The 15,316-nt window shown below is 33.2% G+C and overlaps 1 protein-coding gene across 2 annotated transcripts; it reads right to left on the bottom strand.

Moving 5' to 3' along the window:
* Positions 1 to 5,675: 5,675 nt before the first annotated feature.
* On the bottom strand, positions 5,676 to 10,621 carry LOC133334299 (collagen alpha-1(I) chain-like). Of its 2 annotated transcripts, none has more exons than XM_061542590.1 (5): positions 10,234 to 10,621; positions 9,533 to 10,166; positions 9,254 to 9,460; positions 8,953 to 9,107; positions 5,676 to 5,729 (listed from the first exon to the last, which is right to left on the bottom strand). In XM_061542590.1, the coding sequence occupies exons 1-5, from the start codon at positions 10,610 to 10,612 to the stop codon at positions 5,683 to 5,685; spliced, it is 1,422 nt and encodes a 473-aa protein (XP_061398574.1). In that variant the 5' UTR covers positions 10,613 to 10,621; the 3' UTR covers positions 5,676 to 5,682. The 2 variants fall into 2 exon arrangements, with proteins under 2 accessions (XP_061398574.1, XP_061398572.1); XM_061542588.1 differs by having other exon boundaries at positions 9,533 to 10,187.
* Positions 10,622 to 15,316: the final 4,695 nt, after the last annotated feature.

Below are 15,316 nucleotides of genomic sequence, written 5' to 3' on the forward strand. Positions count from 1 at the left end.
GCTTGTTACTAACAACCGTACATCCCTAACCTAACCGTAAACTATGAAGTGTACCACGAACTACTTCAATTCTTAATATTTGCGGTTATCAGAAGAATTAATCGGGGCTGTTCTAAATCTCCCAAAATTGGTGCCGACTAGAAGTGCAGAGAAATAGGAGATCCTGTGCCACTCTGTGGATGATCTGACAATATACCCAGACATCAGTGCGGTCATAAATAATCATCAATAAACAGACGTTGCTATATTTTGTTACACTTTTGTTTCTAGGCTTTGTAGGCAAACAGCTGTGAGAAATTTAAAGAGGTGGATTAAGATTAGCATTCTAATATAAAGTCATCTATATAGTCTCTTGAAAATTTAAACTAGATTTTAGATGTCATATTTATTTATAAATTTTGTTCGGAGTAGCTTATTTGCAAAATTGTATTTGTGATATTTTCTTAATTTTTTATAAAAAAAAAAATCATACCTACATATAAATAATTTTGTGAGGATTTCACGTAGAGGTTTGAATTTTTAAACATACATTCTTCAAAATAGGTTAATTACGTTTAAATATTACCTTGTGAAAATAACTTTTTGTTGTATTTCCTTTATATAATAGTGTATTCACTTGGTTTATATTGTATATATGATTGTAGTTTCAGTCCATGATACCCGAAGTGAATTTAAGGAAATCATTCTTTAACCTTCATTGGCAATTATAAAATGCTAATGTCTTTTTTTAAATTAATAATATTAGAAATAGTGTTTAAAACGTTGCTGCTTTTATAATTTTTTTTTTGGTATATCGGTAATAGTTGATGGCCAGCATCATCGTGACAAGTTTTTTTCTTTAAATAAATAATGTTAATTAAAAACTAAAATAATAAAAAAATTAATAAATAAAACATGAGTTTAAATAATTGCACTTTAGTTTCAATTAAATTTAGTATCCATTTTTTGTTTTCAATTATCTATAATAAATGTAATTTCAGTCGATAGCCGAGAGGTATACTTAAAGAATCCTTGTGATTGGCAATTGTAAAACTTTTATATATATAATTTTTTAAAATAGTAATTATTTCACTTTGATTTTTTCTTTTCTTTGTTTTGTTTTGTTTTGGAGACGTAATGTTTGAAACTTTCTTAGTTATATATATATTTTTTGAGGATGTTTTGATTTGTGTTTCATTAATATTTTTGATGGCCAGCATCGTGTGTCAGTCTTTGTTTATCATTTATTCTTTAAAATAAATAATTTCAATTACAAACTAAAATACTAAAAAAATTAACAAAATGATATAACAAAAAAAAAAATTAAATTGTTGTTATTGCACTTGTTGTTGTAAATATATAGTATTGTTTTTGGAATAAAATTTTCCATTATAAATGCTTTTGCTACGCATTTCCACGTATTAAATTAACAATAAAAGAAATGTACATGAAATTATAAGAAACAAATTAACATATAAAAGAATAATATTTGAATTTTGCTTTCGTTCATCAGTCTTTTTAGTTGTATTATAGTAAAATGTAGTTTTTTTGTAAATATCACATTAAAATGTAGTTTTAGTTTTTAAATTTTTGTACCTTGAATTGGTTTGGTTGTAGGATTTTCTTATAGCCCATAATATTGTTTTTGCACTTATCACAGTTGGGGTTTTTGCCTTTAACTGATTTGTTTCTCTTTCTCTTTTTTTTTTTTTGTTTTTGGTTTGGTTATATTACGTTTTAATTTTGTTTTACTCATGATCTCGTTTCAATAAAATTCTGTTTGTTTTGGGTTTCGTTTTTTTTTTTACTTTAGTTTTTTTTCTTTTTTCATATTGGTATTTTTTATTTAATTTAAATTTTTTAAATATATAAAGCAAAAGTGATTTTTTTTGTTTGCTTAAATTATTTATTTTATTTTATTAAATATGTGTGTTTAAACATGCGTTTTGTTGAGTTTTATAGTAACGCACTTAATAACATTCTTCTTGTTCCACTGAAAAAATAATGTATAGATAGAAATAATTATGATGCTCTTTTCTTATTAACTAAAACTTTTGACTTTTTATTTTGTTGTTGTATATATATATTTTTATTATCATTAATAATTTTATATTCTATTTAACTTATTGCTATAGTGAAAAGAAGAAAAAAACATTAAGATGAGTTGTGTTTAAAAAAAAAAAATTGTTAACAATACCTAAAAGAGGGATTATCTATCAGTCAGATGAATGCACACTGGCGGTTTCTATAGAATTCGAAAGGAATAATATTTAACTTTTGTAATCAAGTATTTCGAATTTTACTGAGGTTTAAATTTTCAATACGATTTGTTTTTGAAGGTAAGTTATGTTTTTGAAAATATTCTGCAAAGACTTTTTTTAGCTCCCGAAGAAACCGGAACCCCCCAAAATGCCGATTCAAATACCACCACTAACGCCTGCTTCAAAACATGGACCCACATTAAATTTTGTTTGCGAAGATGTTTTACCCTTTGGAAAACAGAAAGTGGGACGAACCATCTCAATACTTAGTTGGACCCTTATACTTGAACCCATTTTCAATGCCACGCTTTCTTGCAAGGTTCAAAACTATGTCTTAAATATTGAAAGCTCGATAGCTCGATTTCAACAGACTGACATATCTGAAATTCAGAAATCCACCCATTCTCATCTGTCACCTAAGCCCATTGTGTAAAAACAACAACAGTACGAGGTGCCCATACCCCTGGATGTGGGTCCAAGTGATCATTGGTGGTTAATGGGGATGACATGGAGCTTAAATGGAACTTGATTTAAATAATATTTTTTTTCAAGTTTTAACACAAGGCGTGGATTAAAAAAAAATATATTTTTTTAAAGTCCCAACACAAGTTTTTTCCAAGACGCAACACAAGGCGAGGATTTTTAAAAAATATTTAATCAAGAAAAAAGCGTGTATTTTTAATTTTTTTTTTCAAGTCTTAACACAAGGCGTGGATTAAAAAAAATATTTTTTTTTTCAAAGCCTAACACAAGGCGTGGATTTAAAAAAATATAATTTTTTTTTTCAAAGCCCAAGAAGGCGTGGATTCTAAAAAAAATGTTTTTTTTTCAAAACCCAACACAGGGCGTAAATTAAAAATATATATATTTTTAAAGACCACAACAAGGCATGGATTTAAAAAAATATATTTTTAAAGCCCACAACAAGGCATGGATTTAAAAAAATATATTTTTAGGCCCAACACAACTAATGAATTAAAAAATATTTTTTCTAAGCCCCCAAACAAATGGTGAATTAAAAAAAAAAATACGGTTTCAAAGCCCCACACAAATCGGGAATTTAGAATATATTTTTTCAAGTCCCCACACAAGATGTGGATTTAAAAAAATTCTAGTCCCAACACAACTTGTGAATTAAAAAAAAAAACATTTTTTCAAAGTCTCACACAAATCCTGAATTAAAAAAAAAATATTTTTTTAAAGCCCCACACAAATCCCGAATTAAAAAATATATATATATTTTTTAGGGTCGTACCTAAATACATGCGTATGCGTACGATTTTATTCACCTCAAAAGTTAAATACATGTATTTCAAAGAATGTTACCCAAATACGCCTTGCGTATAAAATATAAAGTTGAAGATTTTCAACATTTACAATGCGTACTTTGGATATTTTGTTTAATAGAATTCCAGACATTGAAAAAAATTTGTTTTTCTATAATTGTAAAAATTTTTCGATCAATTAAAAAAATGTTTTCATCCATTTTCGCCGTTTTGAAATGCCATTCAAGTAAATAAGGTCCTTCCGTGTTTGGGTAATACGGACGTTCAACAAACCCTATAATGGTGAGAAGGTGGGTATTTAAGTACGCAGTGCACTGAATTTAGGTACGGGCCTTAAGCCCTAACACAATCCGTCAAATTAAAAAAAAAAAAAACAATTCAAATACACCTAATGTGTTGGATTTAAAAAATATTTGTATGTACCCAAAAAATATATTTTAATGTGTATATTTAAAACAGGGTGGAGTTTAAAAATACACCTAACGTATTGGATTAAGAAAATATATTTTTTTTTCAAAAATATTTTCCAAGTGAGAAAAATGCATGTATGGGGTCTACTACATTTCTAAAACCATACTATTGTAACTGCTTGAACAATTGTCGTCTTTTCCGCATGTCTACTCTCTATTCAATAAACCAAAGTCACCTAATAAAGTAACTGGCTAGGCTTTGTCATGTTTGGAAAAATGCATGATAATCCAGTCTTTTAAGTACTATTATTTTTTTTTATAAAATACAACTCATCATAATTGCTATGCTGCACTAAAAAAGAGGAAGGAGGGTAAGAAAATAAAAACTTATTCATGAAAAATTGCTGGTCATTTCAAAATATATATTTTGTTTATGCGAACATGTATTAAATAATATATATAAATGTTTTTTTTTTTTATCATTAGATTATAATGCAATATTATGGGGAAAATTTTTGTGGGCTGGTTGATAAAACAAAAATAAAACAATAAAACTGTTTTGTTGTTTAACTTAAATTTACAAACAAAAAATTTTCTTTCATTTGAAACAATAATCTCTTATTATTAATAATATATATTTTTTGTTTTTATTTGTGTCAAAATAAAGTACATAAAATATGTATTTTTTGTTGGGAGTAGAAATAGTTTTAAATAGATTTAGTATTGCATTGCCAAGTTTGAATTGAAAAAAATAGGGGGAAAGGGGTAGATAGATAGATTGAAAAAAATAGTCAATTTAGTAAAAAAATATTACAAACTCCTTAAGAATATATGTATAGGCGAGAGAAAAAAATTAAACATTTGTTTTCTATTTTATTTATCGACTGAGTACAGGAGTTACTGCTTTGTCCATCATTGTTATTATTAGATTCTATGGGGTTAAATTAAAACAATATTATATCATATAATTAAAATATTACCAATATCAAACAAGGATGTGATTGATTCTGTTGATGGGTGTAGGTATAGGTCGTCTCAGTTGATTGGTAATATTAATTTGGGATTTTTTTTTTAGTTTTTCAAAAAGTAAAGAAATACAATTTTAGACACTTTTTTGCTTATAAAATTATCTTGGTTTTTCTGTTATTATCACTTAAAAATATAAAGTGTCTGACATAGTTTTATAACATCATATTTTTGCGTCTCTTTTGTTTATGATAAATATAAGAAGTATATAACTACTACGACTACTATTCAATAATATACGACGACGATCTTTGTTTTCCTTTTTTAAATGATTTTTTTTTTTTTCATTTACCATTCTTTAAGATCATGCATATTTTGGTTGCAACGGACGATAGATGAATAACGTAGACGACGATGATGACGACCAATATATAGCCGAAATGACAACGACGCCAGCCAGCCAATCCACAATTCACTATACGACGACTTAATATATATACTTCAAACTTCTGGATTTTGTTTGTTTGTTTTTTTTTTGGCATTACTCAATGGATGTTTGTTTTTTTTGGCTATACATACATATATATTTAAAGTTAATATATCTTGTAGTTGCTTTGGATGGTTGGTTGGTTGCAGCAAACATATGTGTTGTAGGCTATGTAGTATTATATCATCGGCACGCACAGCGTATTTTGTGTTGAGAATAGTGTTGTTGTATTTTATTATTATTTTTTTAATATTCTTTCTTTTTTTCAAAATTTCATTACCATATTTTTTGACTTAATAATAGCCCGCATTTGAATAACTCTGTTGATATGACTGCGTGTCTGTGGTTGGTGGTTGGTTGATTTTTGATGAAAAGATACAATTGTTGTTTTTTGTTTTTGGTTTGTTTGACCAAACAACACAAGAAATTTTTTGTTAATATTTACACAATATGTTATGTTAATTTTAAAACTATTTACAAAAATATACTACTATGTTTTATATATATATATATATATATATAATATTTTAACTGTTTACTTTCCACATGGAATACAAAAACCCTAATATGATCCAATATTTTATGTATATATTGTGAAATCAAATACTAATTACAATACTTGCTATTTATATTTGGATATTTCGATTCTTGGAGTCTCTTCTATTTCCAGGATATAAGTCTTATCACCTCCTGGAGGATATTTCTCTACATATAATATACCATGAAAAGACAAAATGGGGGAAACCCCAAGAGGGCTCACCTACTTTGAATAACCTTCTGTACTTTTGCACCCTCCACCATTATGTTTTGTAAATAGACGTAGGACATAGTTTATATATGTCTTATCACCTCCTGAAGGATATTTCTCTACATATAATATACCATGAAAAGAACTCAGATCTGGTAATATATTAAGATTCAAGATGGGGAAATCCCAAAAGCGCTCACATACTTTGAATAACCTACGGTACTTTTGCACCCTCCACCATACTGCTTTGTAAACAGACGTAGAACGTCCGTCCTCTTCTCCTACAATGACGATACAAAGGATACCGAGTTTTACTTTAATCGACGACACTGTTGGGTGCCATAGCTGACAGCGAGGATTCAAATGTTTATGATACACCCCTTCGTAACTACATTCAATCAGAATGATCAATTATTTTTTAATAATCCCCATGTAGAACTCTGTTAGTCTTCCGAATACAGACTTTTTTGTGGGCTCTCCCGAATATATTCGTTAATAATCCATTTAGTTGGACCTTGTGAATGTGTATTCAACAAATTCACACTTAAGATTATTTTTGTCCTTCAGAAATTTGTCTTTAAAAACCCTCCAGAAAATATTATTATAATGACCCAGCAGCAGATGGAATAAGAAAATCTTAAAATATCCACTCATTAAAAAATCACTCCTAGGGCATATAAAAAATTGCCTAAAGAACCAATACTCCTTGAAGAAATATTCTGTAAATTGCCCACACTAAGGGCTCTGACGTAGGGATACCAAGCCCACGCTTATCTTGGTCCCTTTTTCATCTCAATTGTGGACACTGGTGTCACCTGGGGTAGCTACTTTCATCACCTGTTGAAATGATAGGCTAATATGTGCCGCGAGTTCCCCCTTAAGAACTATAAAAAAAAGAGTTAAGGCGTCGAGTTAGTTGTCCCCTCCTACTATGAAAAAGTATAAAGAACTGCGAATCTGCACTTGGAATGGGCGCACGTTGAACGGAACAGGCGCAGTTTTCGCCTTGGCGGATCTACTGGAAAGAGACTGGCGTAGGTAAATCAGATGATTACGGACTGTATAATTGCAGCCATGAAACGAGACATGAATTTGGCGGCGGATTTATGGTTAATAAGAGAATAAAATACCTCGTCTCCAGAGGTTCTTCCAACTCAGTCTTATATACAGAAGACAAAGTTGAACAGACATATTTTACGGGATATTAAAATTCTACTAGGAGATTTTAACGTAAAAAATTGTGAGGGGAAAAAATACGGTAGTTAGCAGCACCAGATTCAAGCGATCTAATGTAACACGGAAAGTCGACGTCGAAAAGCTGCAAACACAACAGATACAAGAAGCCTACTCCGCTCAACTTACCCACCTGCTTGACGAAAGCACTCCTTGTCACTATAATATAGAAGCCAAATGGCAATGGATTGCCCATTCCCTACAAACTTCAGCAAAACACAGCGTATAGGCCAACCCTGCAGACAGTAGCAACACTTAATGTGATGGAGAATTATTGGGAGTAAAGGAGAAACACTAAACCGAAGCCAGGCACATCTTCCTATAGAGATGAAGATGGAAACCTGGTGACAGATACAGATAGCGTGTTGGGCATCGGGAAGGAGCATTTTGCAAAGCTTCTGGTATCAAATAGTAACGATGAAGAAGGTCGGTTGAAGAAGGTAGGATGAATTATCAGCTGAACTATTAAAGACCGCTGACCACCGGTCAGCTTCCTGTGCACAAAAAAAGGCAAGACGATATATGCCAACTATAGAGGAATAAGTCTCATTCCCATCGCATATAAAGTGCTATCCAGCGTACGGCATGAACGACTGAAGTGAATGACCAATGGCATTATGTAGGTATGAAGCCGCATTGGTATGGTCCCAATGCGACTTCATACCTACAAATCCGCCATTGATCAGATTTTCACTCTGCGCCAGATCCTGGAAAAGACCCACGAAAAAGACATCGACACATTCCACATATTCGTCGACAATAAAGCCGCATTCGACAGCCCTATCGGTTCAGAGGCGTACAATTTCGCTAAAACTTGGTAAATAAACCCAAATGCTCGTTGGGACGCCGAACGAATGCGGTCGTTACCCTGACTGAAAATTGACAGCGCATACATGCACTGGGGAAATTTTTACATTCAAAATACCTTAACGCTATTTGTACCGTGGTTAATTGCTAGGAGGAAGAACCAAGCCACATCTAGGTTTGAAAATAAGGACCTTGAACATACGGAAAATACCGCGTTACTTTTAAATGAGGGTTACCATTTTATGGTACCAATATGTCATATTTATATAGAATGATACTTCAATACCAAACATCCTATGTTTGGTACTGCCTCTACCTCTTTGTTCTTATTGTCAAGAAATGAAATATTCCTTAGAATTCATTAAAACTTATCAAAATTTGATCGCGGCCTTGAACTGCCTGGAGGTTAAGCACCTTCCCCTATACCACTAACTTTCACTTGATCTACTTTCTAAACCTCTTGCACATTTACAAGATAATCGCGTATTGAGTCAATAAAAATAAGTATAGAACAATTTTTTAAATTTATCATCACATATTTCTTTTGTAAGCCGTTTTTACAGATTATGAAATATAAATAGCAAGTTGTGATTATATAATTTTAAAATTCTAATTTTGTTTATCGTTTAAGATATGTCTGCATTACTTTATTGCTATGAAAATCTTCTATCAGAAAACATATTTTCTAAACTGAAATAACCCCTTGTGGAAAGTAATATTTAAAACAATACATAATCTATTAGAATGACAAAGAAAAAGATTTAATTGTACTTACCATAACCGGCGTAAGCGCGTTCATCGTATGTTTGCTGCGCATGTTGGGAGTAATCTGCCTGAGATGTATTATAATCAACAGCTGGGGCACCATACTGTTGTGTATAATCTTGACCATATGTTTGATAGCGGGTATCTTGTTGACCGTATGTAGAACTAAACAAATAACAAAACACATTAGTTAAGTCTTTTAATAATTAATAAGTTAAGACTTTAATTGATAGGTTAAGACTTTTTTCAAGGGATCCAAAAGTGACGTCGTTAATCTAAATATTTAAATTATCGGGATTGTAAATATTTACCTGTATCCTTGATATTGACTTTGATCGTATTCACCACCAGCATAGGCACTGTTGGCCTGATGTGTTGTTGCATGCGCTGGTGCCGGGGGATAGGTTGATGTCTGCGCATAACCATTATATGTGGTTTGGGCCTGTGGTGCAGCAGCATATGACTGGGCATAAGGATCCATTGTTTGCGCTGCAACATGAGGTGGATAGCCATGGTGACTGAAAAACAGAATATAAGCACATAAATTTCAAAATCTCATTTCATTTACAGAACCGTTTTGATTAGCTTACCTTTGTGGTGGTGGTGGAGCTGGCTGATGAGCGACACCATAATTAGCAGCTGGTTGCTGGGCCATATGTGGAGGTTGATGATATTTGGGCGCAGGTGCTCTCTGAGAATATGGACCAGATTCATAACGTCCACGTTTAGGTCCAGGAGGACCACCAGGAGCTCCACGCTTCAGTGACATTGGTGCAGACTGTGAGTTAGATGCATGCGTCTGTTGGTGCATTGGGGGACGTGTCATACCAGCACCCTGGTATGAACCACGTCCTCTTGGTGGACCACCACGTCGCACCATACCACCATGTTCTTGCATTGGAGCACCACCATGCATGGACATCATACCACCGGTGCTACCATTGTGTGGATTATATGCTCCACGACCTCCACCTCTAGGGCCACCACGTCCGCGACCACGATAATTTGGTGATGTACCCATTAGGGGTGGTTTACTACTAACCAAGGGGGCAGTTGACGCCGTCACCACTGCATTGGGATCTGCTTCCTGAGTTGCAGCAGGGGCTGCAACTTCCGTTGTGGCCGCCGCATTATCCTCCTTTATGGCAACAACTTGATTATTAGCTGATGCTTGCACCGGTGAGATAGTTTTATTGTTATCCACACCGGTGTGTTGTTTCGGCTCTGCAGCGTCCAAAAATGTTTCTAATCACATCAGTAGTTTTCATGTGTCTTAATAGTGTATACTTACGTTGTGTGTACATTGGCATACGTCCGGTTCCTCGCATTGGTGGTCCACCCCTGGGTGCTCCTTGAAAACCACCCCTGCCCGAGTATCCGCCTGGACCACCCATACCGGGAGCTCCGCGCATCGGTGGAGCTCCTCTGGGAGCAAAACCACCACGTGGTGGATAGCCCATCGGTGCACCTCCCATACCACCGCCGCCTCCACGTGCTCCATAACCACCCCGGCTAGAGAAACCACCAGGTCCTCCCATACCAGAAAATTGACCCCTACCCATACCCCTGCCACGTCCCCGTTCAAATGATCCACGCATACCACCGCGTCCACGTGTGGGAGCTACACCGCCAGTTATAGGCGCCGTATCGACTGTTGTGGGTGCTTCCATTTTGTCTGTTCTTTTTTAAGTTTTACACACACACTTTTTCTCTACTCTCAACTTCTATGAATGACTGACTAGCCGACGACTTGGGTTCCGGCAACGGATTATTACTGTATATTTTCACTGATAATTGGACGAACTTTAATGAAATCTTATTTCCCGTTGTATTCCTGAACTGATTAGCATTATTTTCTCTCTTCAAATTACAATTTTATAAAATAATTTCAGCTTTTTCACCTTTTCTTTCCGCTTCTTATCAAATTATGTATACTTTTTTTTGCATTTAGGTGGCGTACTGGCGTACTAGCAGGGCTGCCATATTTGCCGATTTATCGGCATTTTGACGATTTTTCACTCAAAAAATGGAAAATGTCGATTTTCCGATTTTTGCCTTAGAATTGCCGATATTTCAACAATCGACACAAATTGTCTAACTTTATAATTTAATACGGCGTTACCATAAAAAACATATAAAATTGGCAGCTTTAAATCATTATAACTATCGGCGACTCGGCGCAGCCGTTTTCAATGGCTTAGATATCTGCATTTTTTGTCAGATATATTAAAACGTTTTAATTTTAATTTACATTCATTTAAATGCTTAAAACTTATTGATCCTGGAAGAGTAATGAAGAAGGGCAATAATTCTTTTCTAGATATTTTAAAAGAATTCCCCGATTTTATTTTTGAAACTGAGAGGCAATCTTTAGACTCCGAGTTTAGGGAGTTAAACTTTCTGAATTTTGAAGAAACGTTTTAAAACGTTTTGATTTTAATTTACATTCATTTAAATGCTTAAAACTTATTGATCCTGGAAGAGTAATGAAGAAGGGCAATAATTCTTTTCTAGATATTTTAAAAGAATTCCCCGATTTTATTTTTGAAACTGAGAGGCAATCTTTAGACTCCGAGTTTAGGGAGTTAAACTTTCTGAATTTTGAAGAAATTTTTGAAAATGCAGAATATAATTTAAAAAGTTTTTGGAAAAAAATTTCCGAAATTTAACGTGGGGACTCCAATTTAGCTTTTCCAGTTTTGTCTAAATTTGTACAAAGAATTATGGTTCTTCCACCCTCCACAGCAAATGTGCAACGAATTTTTAATCAGGTAAACCTTAACAAAACTAAAATTAGAAGCTCACTTGAGAATGATTCATTGGAAGGGATTCTTTATTCTAAAGATTACCTCAAACTAAATAATTCAAATTGTTTTAATATCAAAATTGATAATGAATTACTAAAAATGTGTAATAAAAATATGTACTAGTTTGTAAGTTATTTTTATGGCCTTAATATCACACTCTGTTATACGTAAATCTGAAAGATCTCACTAGTGTACATAATAATTACTATATTTTAGAAAAATCTACAATTTTTGTAGAAAAATGAATCTTTTATGTTATTTTTTTTATACAGAATTGAATTTGTTATATTTTTTAATGTAATAAACAATATTGATTTGTTATAAACCAAAAAAATATGAATTTATTTATAAATTATATGCTGCCGATTTTTTGCCGATTTTTAAAAATACAAATGCCGATTATGTCGATTTTTTTCCGAAAAATTGACGATTTTTCATGAAATTTAACTGGCAGCACTGCGTACTAGGGATAAGTAAATCAAATTTCGACTAATCGATTAATCGACTTTCTGTATTTGCATTAGGTGGCGTACGTTGCCAACCCAAATTTATGTCGGCAAAATGGCGTCGCTAGCGTCATTGAATTTGTTGACGCCGTTAAGTTGGTGTGCTATGTAAAGGGAATTGATGACATAGTTGCCTTGTTATAAAAGTAGGTTTACATTTGTCAAGAATAATGCGGTGTACACACTAGCATTTTTGAATGGCACTCTTGCCCAAATTTTGCTTGTTTGATAGTGTGGCCTCACATGTTTGTCATTTATCAGGCAACCACAAAAATATTGATGGTTGTTGGGCAGTCAGTAATCGATAAAAAAGTTGACAGTCAAAAATGATAGTACACACTAGCATTTTTGAATGGCACTCTTGCCCAAATTGTGCTTGTTTGATAGTGTGGCCTCACATGTTTGTCATTTATCAGGCAACCACAAAAATATTTATGGTTGTTGGGCAGTCAGTAATCGATAAAAAAGTTGACAGTCAATAATGATAGTGTGTACACCGCTTAAAACAATAAACGGGACAATAAAAAAGATATAATTGTCTTTAACATCAACATTACAACCATTGGTAGTTCCCGTACTCAAAAAAGGGAAAAAAATGTTTTCATAATAAATTTTGATTAATAGCATATTCACCTCAGGACGAAAATGTAGTAAATATGCCAAAATTAGATGGCAATACTTCAAAATCAACTTAACAGCCAATCAGTAGTTGACATTCCTGTTTACCATTTTTGCTCGGCCAAATTTCTCGAGTAAAAAGTTTACAAAGAGAACGCCATTTTGTTTTGTGCTCTCTTAAATTTGATTCAAAGTTTTACCATTTTTGTGGGTTGAGGAACGGTTTTGAGTAAAAAGTTGCAAAACTTGTAAAATTAGTAGATTCTTTTAGGTTCTGGAACGGAACTTATTTTGTATTCTGAGAGCAATTTTGAAATGTTTCTCTTTTACTAGATTTACTTATTTAAAAAAGTACTGCAACAGACTATCAATTGCTGAACAGAGATTACCTTCCATAATTGTCATGTCAAAAGTACAAGATCTGCAAGATTTTCCTATATTTTTTCGATATCATAAGGAAAAATTCGTTATCGTAGTAAAAAGTAGTAGATTCTTGCAGTACGGGAACAGACCATATAAAAACATTGGAATTATGCCTTGTGTTATTATGCCATGACAATAGATGATTTAAAAATTTTGTCTGGTAAATGAAGATAAATTATTCATGATTTAAAACGTAACATATTAGTTCGGTTCCAGATCCTTTGTAAACTTTTTACTCGGGAAATTTGGCCGAGGTAAATGGTAACTGGGAATGCCAACTTCGGTCTGGCTGTTGTGTTGATTTCGAAGTATTGCCATCAAATTTTGACATTTTTACTAGTTTTTCGTTCCAAAACTGTTTTTTTACTAGATTTACAATTTAAAAAAAGTACTGGAACAGACCAATTAACATCAATGCACAAATGAACTTGAGCAGATGTGGCAACCCGAAAAAAACGAACGTGAAAGAACGGAACGGAATGAAACAATCCATTTTTGTTCTTTCTTCTTTGCCTGCGTTCTAAACATGACGAGTTCTACGACATTATGCTTCACACTTATTCGTAAACTTTGATGAGTGCCTTCGATTTTCGTTTCAATCAGGTCTTCATCGGCTAATCTCTTTTGTCTCCCCTATACGCAGCATTCGAAACGCTTTTAGATTAGGCAGGTTGAATAAGGTAGCCGCCTCAGCACAGCTGTTTGTACAATTAGCTGTCAAAAATGTTGTTGTAATTTAAAAACAACAGAATAAAATACAGAATTATGAATGGAAATCGGTGAATGTTGAAAAAAAACTTATTTGTCAATACATTTATTAAAGTTTTCTATATCAATTTGTGAAAAAACTCATAAGAATCGGTTTGTTTTTTGACATATCATTGTTCGACAACGGTTGTTTGTTGTAATCAATTGCGAATGGGGCTACCTTATTAAATCTACTGCCTTGGATCGGTCATTTATTTTTAGAGTTGGGCAATCTAGTTCACGTAGCGGATCGATCATTCTCGTTTCTTTTTTAAAAAGGAACTAGTTCCTTAATGTAGTTCCTTTGAACTATGTAATTACTTCATAATTAAGAGTCGAACCACGAATGAGAGAGGGAACAACGCTCGTCTGTTCATGGCATTAGACTTTTCAATACAAAAAGTCGATTAATCGAAAGTCGATTTACTTATCCCTAATCATAATTTGCCTAAACCTCATTCGTAAACAACACGGTTTCCATTTAGTCTCTATCCCACCTCATTCGTAAACTTTCGGTTATACCATTTTGAGTTCATCTTTATCGGCCATTTTGTCTTCTCCTCCCATTCGTTAGCACGTGGAACGTTTTTCAATTTTTTTCAATCGTCGTTTTTATTTTAGCTCCGTTCCAAAACCTAAAAGAATCTACTAATTTAAAAATTTTTTCAACTTTTTACTCGAAAACCGTTCCTGAACCCATAAAACTGGTAAAGCATTGAATCAAATTTAAGAGAGCACAAAACAAAATGGCTTTCTCTTTGTAAACTTTTTGTTATGTTGATTTTGAAGTATTGCCATCTAATTTTGGCATATTTACTAGATTTGCGTTCCCGAACTTTTCAAATTATTTTGTACTCTGAGACTTGAAATGTTTCCCTTTTACCAGCTTTACTATTAAACAAGTGAAAAAGCGTTAAGTTCGGCCGGGCCGAACTTTGGATACCCTCCACCACAGGTATACTGACAGGTATTTGAAATGAAAAAGTGGACCGATATTTATAATTTTAAATAGAGATATTTGGTACCCATTATGAACCCACTGTACCAAATTTCAGCGAATTCGGTTGAAAATCGCGCTTAAGAACCTCAAAATACCGAAAATTTGGGGTGCCCTTATATGGGTGCTACCAGAAAAAGTGGGCCGATATTTATAATTTTTAGTAGAGATATTTGGTACGCAATATGAACCCAATGTACAAAATTGCAGCGAATTCGGTTGAAAAGCGCGCTCAAGAACCCCAAAATACCGAAATTGGGGGGTACCCTTATATGG

Source organism: Musca vetustissima, unplaced genomic scaffold (genome assembly GCF_032173495.1).
Source record: "Musca vetustissima isolate MV318-11 ecotype Yass unplaced genomic scaffold, APGP_CSIRO_Mvet_v1 utg107989, whole genome shotgun sequence".
NCBI classification, from domain to species: domain Eukaryota; kingdom Metazoa; phylum Arthropoda; class Insecta; order Diptera; family Muscidae; genus Musca; species Musca vetustissima.